At 39.0% G+C, this 14,241-nt stretch overlaps 2 protein-coding genes across 2 annotated transcripts in view; one reads left to right on the forward strand and one right to left on the reverse strand.

Moving 5' to 3' along the window:
- LOC139120482 (insulin-like growth factor-binding protein 7) overlaps positions 1 to 14,241 on the forward strand; it is a 200,108-nt gene that overhangs the window by 138,719 nt on the left and 47,148 nt on the right. The window lies entirely within an intron of this gene.
- LOC139120478 (transient receptor potential cation channel subfamily M member 8-like) overlaps positions 3,908 to 14,241 on the reverse strand; it is a 32,451-nt gene continuing 22,117 nt past the window's right edge. Inside the window, exons 20-21 of the mRNA XM_070684932.1 lie at positions 11,529 to 12,558; positions 3,908 to 5,236 (exon numbers count right to left, since the gene is read on the reverse strand). Coding sequence (XP_070541033.1) covers positions 11,625 to 12,558 — 934 coding nt within the window. The 3' untranslated portion in view covers positions 3,908 to 5,236; positions 11,529 to 11,624. The remainder of the gene's footprint in view (positions 5,237 to 11,528; positions 12,559 to 14,241) is intronic.

Below are 14,241 nucleotides of genomic sequence, written 5' to 3' on the forward strand. Positions count from 1 at the left end.
TTGTTGTTGTTGTTGTTGTTGTTGTTGTTGTTGTTGTTGTTGATTTTGTTGTTTGCAGAAAGCTCTCATGCGAGGAGTGGCACAGCAAAGCATTACGACAACGGGCGGAGAAGCTCGAACACTTCATTTGCAGCGTCAACAACAAGCAGTTGCAGAATTAAATTATCTAGTCCGTAAAGCGGACTTACGGAAAGTGATTTCCTTTCTTTTTTAATGAAAGTCCAAGACGCAAGCGTAATGAAGTAACTTGACTGAAATCGTAAACCTTCAGGGTGCCCAATAACTCCAAAGTGTATTTTGCAAGGCGTTACATTACAATTTCTATTGCAATTCACCTTGCAATCCATGTTCTTGTTGTGAAAGAAATAATACAAATACTTAAAGTGACTTTTTAAGCTTTGTCCCGACATGTCGACCTGTTCAAGTTTGTACACGGGAATCCAGAACACCGTTTGCTGATAACTCAGAACTGTGGTGACATGCAAAATGTGAAATAGTGTTATTGTAGTCGCAGAAGAATCAGGGACAAGATTTAAAAGCGATACCGTGTGACAAGGCATAAAGAAGTCGGATACACGTCACGGACAGAGATCTGCCAAACAAAATGAGGGAGATATTACCACCGTGAATGGTAGTAATGATAGCTGCACTCAGACGAGATCGAGGTCCAAAGGATAAACAGCGAGTATGTATGTATGTATGTATGTATGTATGTATGTATGTATGTATTGACAGGATAGGTCAAGCAGCACCAACTCTAGGACACAGTGTTCTTCACTACAAACTAAATTTTATTGTCCGACGTTTCGTGGGCTTAATCCCACTTCATCAGGGTTAAAAATTGTTGACTGTCAAGTATGTATGTATGTATGTATGTATGTATGTATGTATGTATGTATGTATGTATGTATGTATGTATGTATGTATGTATGTATGTATGTATGTATGAATGTATGTATGTATCTATGTATGTATGTATCTATGTATGTATGTATGTATGTATGTATGTATCTATGTATGTATGTATGTATGTATCTATCTATCTATCTATCTATCTATCTATCTATCTATCTATGTATTATGTATGTATGTATGTATGTATGTATGTATGTATGTATGTATGTATGTATGTATGTATGTGTTTGTGTATAAGAGAGAGAGAGAGAGAGAGAGAGAGAGAGAGAGGAGAGAGAGAGAGAGAGAGAGAGAGAATGAAACGTTGAACTTCAAAGTACACTAACCATGATAGAAGTTCGATGGATGAAGAGCTTGGCAAATACATTGAGAAGCAAAATTTAAATAACACAATAATAGTGACACAAATAGGACGACAGTTAGGCTAGCTCAGCTGATAATAGAACTTAAATGTCCCATCGGATAAGATATTAGTCTACTTTTTGGCAAGCAAATTCGATTTCAATGCAGCGAAGAAGAGACTGACTTCGAACTTGACAATAAATTTGGTGAATGACGTCAATAAGTAAACATAATTCTTTGTGACAAGTCGATTTTGACATTCTCCTTTTCTAGAACAGATTGAATAAAACATATGTGATTTACATGTTTTCAGGGAACACAGTCACTCAATTTAGCCTCCGGTGTGAAGGCAAACGCCACTCACCGCACTCAGCATTTCGTATTTACGGTCAGAGGGCGCACTTGTGCAAATTCGCCCGTGGGGCGTGTATTGATTTGTTAGACAGGTGATTTTGATCTATTTTAACTATTTTCATCTAAATCTGGAACAGATGCATTGAGATTGACACACTTTCCGTAAAGATCCTTCTCTGCGTCACATATTGTACTGTGTATTACACGTACGGCCATTGTGCCTGTCTCCTCTCTATCGCCGTTAGATAAACCATGACCGAGCGTCCGACTGCATGATTTGTTTTCGGTGTTCTCTTACTGAAGTGAGCTAAAATGTTCGTCAGCCAGATCACTAGATACTGTATGTTTGCCTCAATTATCATATGACAATTGGAGAGGATTGATCAAGTCCTCTGCAAACAGTATGTACAACCTATCCCCCCACCACCCCCGCCAATTTGTCACGATATAATTTTTGTCACAAAACGCGTATTATTAGCTGAAGAAATCTCAATTTGTCCTAGCTGGTCGTGGACTACATGCGCAATCACATTTGTATTGCTTCTCATTCTTCAGTATTTTTTCACGGCTCGGCAGTCATTTAAAGGTGCCATGGTGGAGTCTGATGTTCTTGTTCTTGTATAGCACTCCTGTTATGATCACTGGTGGTAAATTTCTCTACTTTTCCTACACTTAGAGCGTTGAAGTATATTACAAGTTGGTTGTTTCCGAGGAATATTGTAGACCATCTAAATTATATCTTTCAGAGCCGTACTACGCCGTCGATATAAATGTTTGATCTGACCTTATCATGTGCATCATACAGGTTTAAACAGTAAATATATGAGCTCCCCATGTATGCATTAAATTTAATGTGCGATGGTATAAGTAATATAATAGAGGGCGTCATATCAGTCTTGTTAGCATGGCCTCTCTCTATTCGCCTGAGCTGATTTTTGCGAATTTAAAAAAGTCTAACTATATTAAGTCGCATTTAATTTATCATTTGATAGAAAGGGGCGTCTTCTATTATACATTTTTACTATTTTTTTCAAATTCCGGTTCTACGTTTCCGTCGTCAGTATAATGTAAGGTCATGTAGGGGTCATGAGAATGGCATATTCCATTCAGTGATTTCATTTACTTGTCTCTCCTCTCACTACGCTTGTGAAAGATAGGTATAGGAGCGTGAAACGCAAAGCGAATACCTCGGGTATGCAGCAATATTTCAAACCTTACACAGTTTTATCGAGATAACTTGAGAAACAGCTGCAGGCTGTACCCATGAAGCTATCATGAGAATATTTCCTGGCATGCAGTTTTCAGGGAACGTGCTAGTTCAATTTAAACAGCCAGGAATAAGAGATTGGTGGCTCTAAATACAGAAGTCATGCCACGGTGTTACTATCAACTTATTCGATTGCAAAGCACGCACACATATACGTATGGGAGACCAGTTGTCTATAGGTGTTGACAGAGTTTTCTGCTTTGCGTTTATGAACATGGTTACTCTACCATGATTTGGGCTACTCGCACAGTCGCTTGGTGGGCTATTCATCTCTGAGACTATTCGACCCATAGACGAGTGTACAGAAGCGAGAAACACTCTCGCTTCTGTACATGGGGCGAATAGTCCCAGAGCTGAATAGCCCACCAAGGGACTACTCGCTTTCAAGTTTGTCGTAGACCAATATGTTGCTTCAGTCTCTTGTTCCTCATATAAGATAAACAAAATGTGACATTCTTTCTTTTGAGGAGGTATTTGCCAAATACCAGGTACTTATCCGTATATGAGATTGACATAAATATTTGTGGTTCAAGTTTACGTTGCATTCATGCAGACATTGAGAAAGTAACTTGTTATAAAATGTGCTCAGGCCACTTTGCATGCACCGTAAAACTGACGGACATCGAATAGGAACATGACGCATTTCGTTTTTTTTACTATCACAGACGGGGTCATAAGAAATTTACGTTAACAATGACGACATCAAATACAGCAAAAATCGGCATACCTATAATACATTCCTGCTGGAAAAACAACAACTTGTCTTTACAGACTGGGATGGGGTCGCTGTGAAGATCAATTACTATCAAGCTAAGGGGCTACGTCCTGAAACCTTGTTTCATCTTTCAACGCGACAGAACCACTCTCTCAATCCAATCCATCATATCTGCCATGAAAGAAACATAGTGTCCACTGAAACATTGAAAGTTTAAGTGGACGTTGCTTTGATATATTACTGCCAAATGTTTGGTTAACATATATACAATGTACCATTTGAGCAAAGAATAACATATCGAAAAAATTAAAGTACGTACATTTTGCACACAAGTCGTATTACGTGATAAAGAAAACATTAGTTCCGCACTCTCGCGGCAATTTTATGATATTCGCTCTGTCAGTTCTTGAGATGGAGTGAGCCTTATAAAAAAAGAATGCCTGATCTTGATTTTTTGACTACACGTTTAATACGAAAATTACACATATTACATAACAGTACATATCAAATAAAAGGATAAAAGATCAAGCAAGTCAATGAATGTAGGTTTTCTGAAGTGAGAATACCTAATATATGTACTCAGTGATACATGGCAAAAACGAATATTGATGATCGCAAACGTCACTAACAAGACACACTCATTGTATATGTTTTCGTTGCACAGTTAGAGGGTATAAGTTCAAAGCCTAGACCAAATGCTAAACTAGTGTTCATATCATTAATACCTTACCAGACCTCTTTGCCATCTCTTGCAGCATTTCTGCTCAAATCATATAGAAAAAATTGAATGTTGTGAAAGTTTTGAAACATCGAGTTACATTTACGAATACAGGTAAAAGTGATTAGCTGTGAATAAGAAACCTGCGCATGCGTATCGTATGATCTAATCACTTTAATGTCTGTCACTCTTTGCAGCCAAGCATTTGATTAAAAACGTAATACTAGGACGGAATAAGTTGATACTAAACAGCCGTAAACGTAGATATCATTTGAAGTCATTATTTGTCGTTTTACGTTGTAAATTTCGAAAGGACTGGTAAATGTTCATATGTCTGAAAAGGCAAATTGTTTGTTAATGGTGACATTAACACTATGATGGTGATAATGATTCCGTTCATGATACGTTCATCGGGTCTTAAAAAAAACAAAAAAAAGTTTCATCACCATAAACTTTGCAATGCTGCTTAGCAAGCGCATATTTTGTAGCGTATTTGATACGCATTGACTACCTACTATATCGGCTAGACAAACACCAACAAATCACAGTAAGGTATAGCTGCTTCAGTTTTACCATTAACACGCTTCACAACCAGAGTTATACTCTATGTACTTATATAATCTCCATTATAAATCTAAGAATCATCAGAGAATAGTACTGATACTTCATTTTTACTTTCCATTACTTGACAAAGCCAGATACTTCACAGGAAAATAAAATGCCAGGCGGAAAATACTAAACACGTCGTCCTATGAAGGGACATATCTGATTAAAATACATGCGTTCAGCTACGGCTGGACGGAGTTGACTTCATGAGTAATAGACAAAACCTGTAATATCTTCCACGATCAACATTAAGATAAACATTTCAAGCAGTCTAATAAGCCAATATTTAATATCAGGCCAAAATGTTAATAAGTGTTAGCTATACATTGTTACGTGCAGAGAAAACGAACAAAAGGGTGAACTCAGCAGTTAACGTTTAAACAAAATTTATTACGAAAATAAACTAATTGCTAAGTCAGGGATAGAGTACAAGCTTTAAAAGTGTACAGACTACTTATCTCAGCTGGGACGGCAAAGCTCCAGTCTCAGAGTTGTAACAGTCAGTTGGATGAATGAACAGTCCTTGCAGGCTTGAAGCTGCACAAAGTCCACAGTATAAATCCAGCGTTGGCAGTGAAGGTCTTGAAAAGTCTTGAGAATGACTACTGCTGGAGTTTAGTAACACACAAGAGACACGATCCCAAAGTCTGACTGGAAGCTGAGCACGTCCCTTTTATAAAGGCATATAAGAACAATCTAGAACTTTTATTGACATGCTAATTACTGTTCTAAAATTATCTCCCTTACACAACTAATCAACTTTCCAGAACATTCCAAACATGACTAATTGAATTCAAGGTTGTGAGGTCATCAAGGGCAGTGACCTTGAGAATGTTCTAGACTAATTGAACTCAGGTCATGATGAGTGTGGGGGGAATGACCTACATAACACACCCCCTCTCAAAAAAAAGAAAATTTTTCAAAGAAAATCTTTCTTTTGCAAATGTAATCTTGAAAAAGATTTAAGTACTCAAATTTTTTTTTTTTTTTTTTTTTTTTTTTTTTACTCTAAAGTAAAACTTCTTGAAAGTGAACAACAATAAACTCTAAATACGAGAGAGACAGTCTGCAATTAAATTGTCTCTGCCTTTGATATGTCGAATGTCAAGATTAAACTCCTGTAACATTAAACTCCATCTCAGCAATCTCTGATTTTGCCTTTAAATTTCTGCAGAAAAACAAGAGGGTTGTGATCAATATAAACCACTATTGGCTGATTTGAAGAAGTAACATAAACTTCAAAATGCTGTAAAGCTAATATCAAAGATAAACACTCTTTTTCAATTGTAGAGTAGTTTCTCTGGGATTTGTTAAATTTGCGTGAAAAATAGCAAACAGGATGATCTACACCATGACTATCCTCTTGCAATAAAACAGCACCAGCAGCCGTATCACTAGCATCCACAGCTAATTTGAATGGCAAAGTGAAATCTGGTGCAGACAACACTGGAGCACTTTGCAGTATGGCTTTAAGTGTATCAAATGCCTGTTGGCATTGCTCTGACCAAACAAACTTTACTTTCTTTTTAAGTAAGTTAGTCAAAGGCTCAGTAATTGTGGAGAAATTTGGACAGAATTTTCTGTAGTAACCAGCCATACCGAGAAAGCGCATCAGTTGTCGTTTGCAGTTTGGTATGGGAAAACTTGAAATGGCACTGATTTTGGCATCAACAGGTTTTACCTCACCCTGTCCTACAGTGTGTCCGAGGTAAGTCACCCTCGCCCAGCCAAACTCAGATTTGGCAAGGTTGACAGTCAACATTGCTTTGCTCAGTCTCTCAAAGAACTTCCGCATGAGCTTGATGTGTTCCTCCCAGGTGTCACTATACAGAACGACGTCGTCAACGTAGGCTGCACACCCGTCTAGCCCGGATATGACGTCGTTGATCATCCGTTGGAACGTTGCCGGAGAGTTCTTCATTCCGAATGGCATCACCTTGTACTGGAACAATCCGTCTGGTGTAACAAAGGCGGATATTTCACGAGCACGATCCGTCAGAGGGACTTGCCAAAATCCCTTCAGTAGGTCAAATTTCGTCAACATACTTGGCTTTTCCCACTCGGTCGATGCAGTCATCAATCCTCGGGATTGGGAAAGTGTCTGTCTTTGTTAAAGTGTTGACCTTCCTAAAGTCCGTGCACATACGATAACTGTGATCTGATTTGGGAACAAGTATGCACGGCGAACTCCAGTTACTTTTACTGGGTTCAATAAAGTCATTGTCCAGCAGGTATTTGACTTCTTCCTGGAGATATTTCGCTTTTGTTGGATTCAGTCTGTATGGATGTTGTTTTACAGGCTTACTGTCCCCAACATCAACGTCGTGATAGATGACGTTTGTCCTCGTTGGAACATCTTGAAACAGGTGTTTATATTCGTGGAGCAGTTCTTTCACCTGTTGTTGTTGTTCTGGCTGGAGGTGTGCCAACTTTGTAGACTCCAGCTTCTCCAGGATTTCTGAGTTCTGAAGCTTGACCGAGCCCAGCTTTGAGTTCAGAGTATTTTCACTCAAGTCAGTTTCAGTATCACTATCTTCATAATGGTTTGAACTGACTGCACTGACAGGCTGAGTTATAGTAGGATTATCCCTATCCAAATATGGCTTAAGCATATTTATGTGACATAGCTGTTTTTGTTTTCGCCTGTCAGGTGTTATTATGATGTAATTTAAATCACTCAATTTCTTATCAATTAGGTATGGCCCAAAGTAACGAGCATGGAGTGGTTTGCCAGGAACCGGAAGTAGAACAAGAACTTTTTGACCTGGTTCAAACTTCCGTTTTGAGGTGTTTTTTATCGTATTTGGTTTTCATTGACTGTTGAGATGACTCAAGATTTTCTCTGGCTAATTCACATGCTTTAGAGAGTTTTGTACGAAAATCTGACACGTATTGCAAAATATTCAGACAATCATCATCGTCTGATAGGAATTTCTCTTTAACGAGCTTAAGTGGGCCACGGACTGTATGTCCAAATACAAGCTCAAATGGGCTAAAACCAAGAGACTCCTGAATTGACTCTCTAACAGCAAAGAGCAGAAAATGAATTCCTTCATCCCACTGCTTCTCAGTGTCAAAACAGTAGGTCCTAATCATGTTTTTCAAAGTTTGATGAAATCGCTCAAGAGCACCCTGACTTTCTGGATGATAGGCGGATGACCTATACTGTTTAATGCCTAGCTGATCCATTACTTGTTGAAAAATACCAGACATAAAGTTGGAGCCTTGATCGGACTGGACACATTTAGGGAGGCCAAATAAAGTGAAAAATTTGACTAAAGCTCTCACTAAAGTCTTTGTTTTTATGTTTCTCAGTGGTATGGCTTCTGGGAACCGAGTTGATGTACACATTATTGTCAGCATGTACTCATTTCCTGATCTTGTTTTTGGTAGGGGCCCAACACAGTCAATTAGTATTTTACTAAATGGTTCTTGAAATGCAGGAATTGGCTGTAAAGGGGCCTTTGGAATGGTCTGATTTGGCTTTCCTACCATTTGACATGTGTGACAAGTTTTACAGAAATGTGCTACATCCTGCCTGAGATTAGGCCAATAAAAGTGACTGAGAATTTTATGATAAGTTTTCCTGACTCCTAAGTGACCAGCCCAGGGCGTTTCATGGGCCAGGCGCAATATTTCAGCACGGTAGGGCTTTGGAACCACAATTTGATGTTTTATAGCCCAATCGTCATCAACCAAAACGTCTGGAGGTCTCCATTTACGCATGAGAATACCAGATTTTGTATAATAGGAAACAGAGCTATCTGAAGTTTTATCTTCATCATCTACCCTGTCAAACAAAGACAAAATATCTGGGTCTTTGTGTTGTTCTGCAATGAGATTTGATCTAGAAAATGTCTGACTTTGGTCAGCAGAAGTTTTACTGGAAGTTTCAAATCCACGAGGGATAACGGAATGATCCGTGTCAAACACCTGACTGAGAAAGGTGTCATTTAAGTCAACATCTGTGACATTATTTTTGAGAGTATTTTGATTCTCGGAAGTTTTCTTTGACATGGCTCGAGTAATGGCACATGAAGGAAATAAATCGGGTATCTCTTGTTCAATTGGCTCTGGATCCTGATCTAAACTAGGATTATCAGTCACAAGTGGATTAGTGATGACCTTGTCCCCAGCAAGGTCGTTTCCAAGAAGAAGGTGAATCCCTTCAAAAGGCAAAAAAGGCCTAATACCTAAAGCCACAGGTCCAGAAACAAAGTCCGAAGACAAATAGACATTATGGAGAGGAACAGGAATGTAGTCATTGCAATCTACCCCTTAATAAGAACTTTAGAACCTGAAAATGACTTTTCAGAAAACGGCAGGGTATCTGCCAACAAAAGAGACTGGGAAGCCCCGGTATCTCTTAAAATTTGACAGGGGTAGCGGAAGAAAATCACTAGAAAGTGATATAAAACCATTATGAATAAATGGTTCGAAAATACCCATAATGCTATCTTGAGAAGAATTGACCTTGACCTCATTAATTGGGGATGAGAGGGTTTAATAGTTACCTCAGAAAATGTGTTGCACACATTATTAGACTCTAATTGAGTTGATGAAGAAAAAAGCCGGTGGGCTTAGATCCACTTTGACTACTTTGACCTTCACGTTTTCTTTTCAATTTGAAACAATCTGACATTAAATGGCCGTCTTTCTTACAATAATTACAAGAAAGTGTACCGAACTGTTTGTCAGAAGGAGATTGAGACTTGGGATCTGATGATGTGGGAGTGTTACTTGAATTTCTGTGAACTGTTGTCATTTGATTTCTACTCTCCTTTGAAAAATTCTTGGATGAAAAGGAGGAGTTAAATTTACCTGCATTGTTTCTGTATGAAAAGGACTGGGATGGTTTGCTGAGAAATGAAGATTTGTGGGTCAATGAATAATCATCGGCCAAACGTGCAGCAACCTCCAATGTATCTGCCTTTTGTTCATTGATAAACGTCTTGATGTCACTCCGGATGCACCTTTTAAATTCCTCAATCAAAACAAGTTGTCGTAATTTGTCATAATTCTGACTGACCTTTTCAGAAGAACACCAACGATCAAACAGTTGTTCTTTTGTTCGAGCAAATTCAACATAAGTTTGATCTTTCACCTTCTCACAATCCCTAAATTTCTGACGGTAAGCTTCAGGCACCAACTCATAGCCCTTGAGAATTAATTCCTTCACAGAATCATAATCTGAAGCCTGCTCTACTGACAACTGAATGTAAATTTCTCTGGCTTTACCCACCAAAGCACTCTGCAAAAGCATAGACCAGGACTCCTTAGGCCAATCAAGACTCTGAGCAATTTTCTCAAAATGGAGGAAATATTTATCAACATCCTTTTCTTGGAAAGGGGGAACTAACCTGAAATGCTTAGTGATGTCAAAATTGTCTGAAGGGAAGAATTTTCCTGACTTTCCAAGCTCTAAACGTCTCATTTCTAACTGCAGTCGGTGTTCAGCTAATTCTCTTTCCTTTTCTTTTCCTCTCTTTCTTTCTCCCTTTGTCTTTCTTCCATTTGCAATTCTTTTTCTTTCATTTCCAATTCCCTCTCTTTCTGTCTTTCTTCCATTTCTAATCTTTCCTGCCTTTCTTTTTCTTTCTGTCTTTCTTCCATTTGCAATTCTTTTTCTTTCATTTGTAATTGCATTTGTATTTTTTCTTTTTCTAATGCCAATTTTTTAAGCTCCAAATCTGCCTGAATTTCTAATTCTAATTTTTTGAGTTCGAAGGAAGACTCAGGCTCATAATCTTTTAAGGCAGACTCTTCAAAATGGCCAGAATTAACTAAATGTTTTGCAATGTGGTACTGTATTTCCCGCTTGCGCATAGATCTTTTGACATCTACTTTAAGGAAATTGGCCAGTGCAATGAGGTTGTCCTTTTTGAGGGAATCAAATGCGTCCTGATCAAGGTCATCCATAAATTCGTCTGGCTTGAATTCCGCCATGATTGAATTTCGCTGAGTTCACAGTATACAGTAGTTTTGAAAAGGCAGGCAAAAGGTGTCAAACGGCTCAAAATATTCGTATCCCGGACGAGCCCCCAATTTGTTACGTGCAGAGAAAACGAACAAAAGGGTGAACTCAGCAGTTAACGTTTAAACAAATTTATTACGAAAATAAAACTAATTGCTAAGTCAGGGATAGAGTACAAGCTTTAAAAGTGTACAGACTACTTATCTCAGCTGGGACGGCAAAGCTCCAGTCTCAGAGTTGTAACAGTCAGTTGGATGAATGAACAGTCCTTTGCTTGCAGGCTTGAAGCTGCACAAAGTCCACAGTATAAATCCAGCGTTGGCAGTGAAGGTCTTGAAAAGTCTTGAGAATGACTACTGCTGGAGTTTAGTAACACACAAGAGACACGATCCCAAAAGTCTGACTGGAAGCTGTGCACGTCCCTTTTATAAAGGCATATAAGAACAATCTAGAACTTTTATTGACATGCTAATTACTGTTCTAAAATTATCTCCCTTACACAACTAATCAACTTTCCAGAACATTCCAAACATGACTAATTGAATTCAAGGTTGTGAGGTCATCAAGGGCAGTGACCTTGAGAATGTTCTAGACTAATTGAACTCAGGTCATGATGAGTGTGGGGGAAATGACCTACATAACAACATATAAACACTATAATTGAGATGAATAGTATTTCGTTCTTTATATATAAAAAATTGTACTCCATCATATGGAATTGTCAAAGGTTTATTCAGTACTTTGAATAATGCTCACTAAATTGATTCATTCTTGGGGCTGATTTAACTCGCCCAATCATCTCTATGTTCCCGGATGGACCGATACCCCAATAATAGTGAATGCTTGCAAGGATGGGGCTGGACTTCATCCTTTGTCGCAGAGCAGGTGTTATGTCAACAGTGTCGAGGTTTCGGTTAGTCTCTCTTTTGCGAATGGCAGGACGTGGACGTCTCTTGGAGTTTCTTTGTCGGCTCAGTTCTTCAGAATCGCTGCTTGAAGATGACGAACTGTCGCGTCTATAGAGCTTTTGTCGCTGTTTCTTCTGCTCGTTCCGATTATCTCCACCGTGTTGCCGTTTCGTCACACTCCGAGCTGTCTCCACCACCGGATTACTGATGACGTCACTATTGGGCGTCATTTTATCACCGGCGACTGCCCTCCCATGGTTGTCACGATCATGGTTTTCAGGGTCGTTTGTCGTTGCGTTATTGGCTACTCGCGTGAAGTCATCTTCAAGTCTTCGTCTGGTCATGGCGCGGCCCTTTATCGGAGTACTTGTCCTCGGCTCCGCGTCTTCCACAACGAGGCTGACAAGGTTGCTGCTATTGATCTTGGACTTGTCATCCGGACTCTCACTGCGCATTCCGTCAGGAATATCGACATGGCGGTCGCCATTGATCGGGGACTTGTCATCTGGAGTCTCCATGCGCGTCACGTGCGGAGCATCTTCGACATGACCATGATAGCCGCTATCCAACAGGGACTTGCCATCTGGAGTCTCACTTTGTGGTCTGTTCGAAGGATCCTCAGCGATGTTTTCATAGAGATTCGAACTGAAGCTTTGACTCTCTGCGAGTCCTGAATCTGCTCCGGATAGGTGTCTCCTTGGAGCCCTGTTCTCCAACGACTGCTCTATTCGTTGCAAAAACGAATGTACGACATTTAGGCTAGAAAAGTAAAGGAAAAGAAAAGAGCAGTACATTCAGCCATAGTATATTTTACTGGTCACAATGTGTTAACACCCAGTGTCGTCTCAAGTACGTAATGCTAATATCTAAAAACTTTACAGATCTAATCTGAGAGAGAGCGCAGCGTACCGTATTGACAAGACAGATAAGCATGTTTCTAAATATTACTGCAGGGCAGCAATTGCCCATATTTGAAAACGTGTTTTCGAGATACTCTTGATTCGTCTGCACATCCTAAGCAAATGACTGAAATGACACGATTTGAGTTGCTTCGTGCCGCTTAACAACAGGGATTAGCATTGCGCGACCTTAAGCTTAAATCTTATGTAAAGGAAGGTAACAGACCATCCGAAAAAAACGGGAATGATCTTGGTTCCTTTCCAGTCCAAATACAAAAAAACCAATTTTCTAGCCCTATCGGTAGTTTTCTAGCCCTATCTGGTATGTGCATACTCAATTTTAAAAGCTGACTCACTGATCGAAGACAGCCCCCTCAACGAAAAGTCTATAACCATAAAATACTTGAGCTCCACTTGTTGCACTTGCTAATATATGTAAAACTAGGTCAAAGGTCATTTGAGGTCATCCCGAAATTTACAATGAATTTTGATCGTAATAAATTTCGGCCCCATACTGGGCCATACACAATAATAAACTAAGCCTCCACGATTTGACTTATGTCATCAAATACAACACCTACACGTAGTACCTGTCATAGTTACTTAGATACGTAAAAGCAGGTCAAAGATCATCCAACTATTTGTCTCTTTGCACGGTAATCGGTACTGTTCTAGTACTGCCTTTGGTTGCAGCACGTCCATTTGCACTTCGCCAATACGTACATGTGCTGCACTGTAAAAATAGCGGACGCTAGACGCGTCTTTACGCGTTCAAAATGTACATGTCGGTGTTCAAATTTGAACGGCTAGTGTGCATATTGTTAACACTAGTGTTCATATTATTAACAATGATGTTCTAAACCTGAACACCATGTGTTAACAACCATCTCCTTCAAGTGTTCAAAAACTCAGCATCACAGAAATTTTACAATTCTCTGAAACAGTTAACAATCTTTTGTGTTTTTTACAAGTAAAAAACACAAAAGATTGTAACTGGCAACTGTTATAATGGCAATATTAACTTTACTACTGCCTCGCTGTCCGGCATACGTACACGGATTTTGGTATGACAAATTTCACACTAAGTGAAAAATATTCCGGTCTACAATTGCTGAAAGCATGTTTTTCTAAAAAAGGAAGTATAAAAAATAATTTTACACGTTTATTACGGGTTGAAATTTTGAAAATTTGAAAAGACAATCAGAAAACCACCATGAACGTTTTAATTTTAACATCGGCGTGCAAGAGGCGTTCTACTTCTAAACACTTGGTGTTCAAGTTTGTTCCTTTTCCTATCCCATGATGCATCAAATCGGAAGTTGCGACATTTTTCTTGTAAGCGCACGCTGAAATCGTGATCGTGCGGAAACAAGACCAGAAAGGGTAAGTTTTCTCTCCAAAATCGTAAAAGGTTTTAGATTTTGAAGCATCTGTATTATTATCCTTTGAAATTAATTGTATTGTACTGTGAAATAGCTTAACTACGTGAAGAAGAAACCTTTTTCTTTCAGTGGCTGGTAAACCAACAACTAGCTGTGAATAC

The sequence above is a fragment of the Ptychodera flava genome, chromosome 20, assembly GCF_041260155.1.
Source record: "Ptychodera flava strain L36383 chromosome 20, AS_Pfla_20210202, whole genome shotgun sequence".
In the NCBI taxonomy this organism is placed as follows: Eukaryota; Metazoa; Hemichordata; class Enteropneusta; family Ptychoderidae; genus Ptychodera; species Ptychodera flava.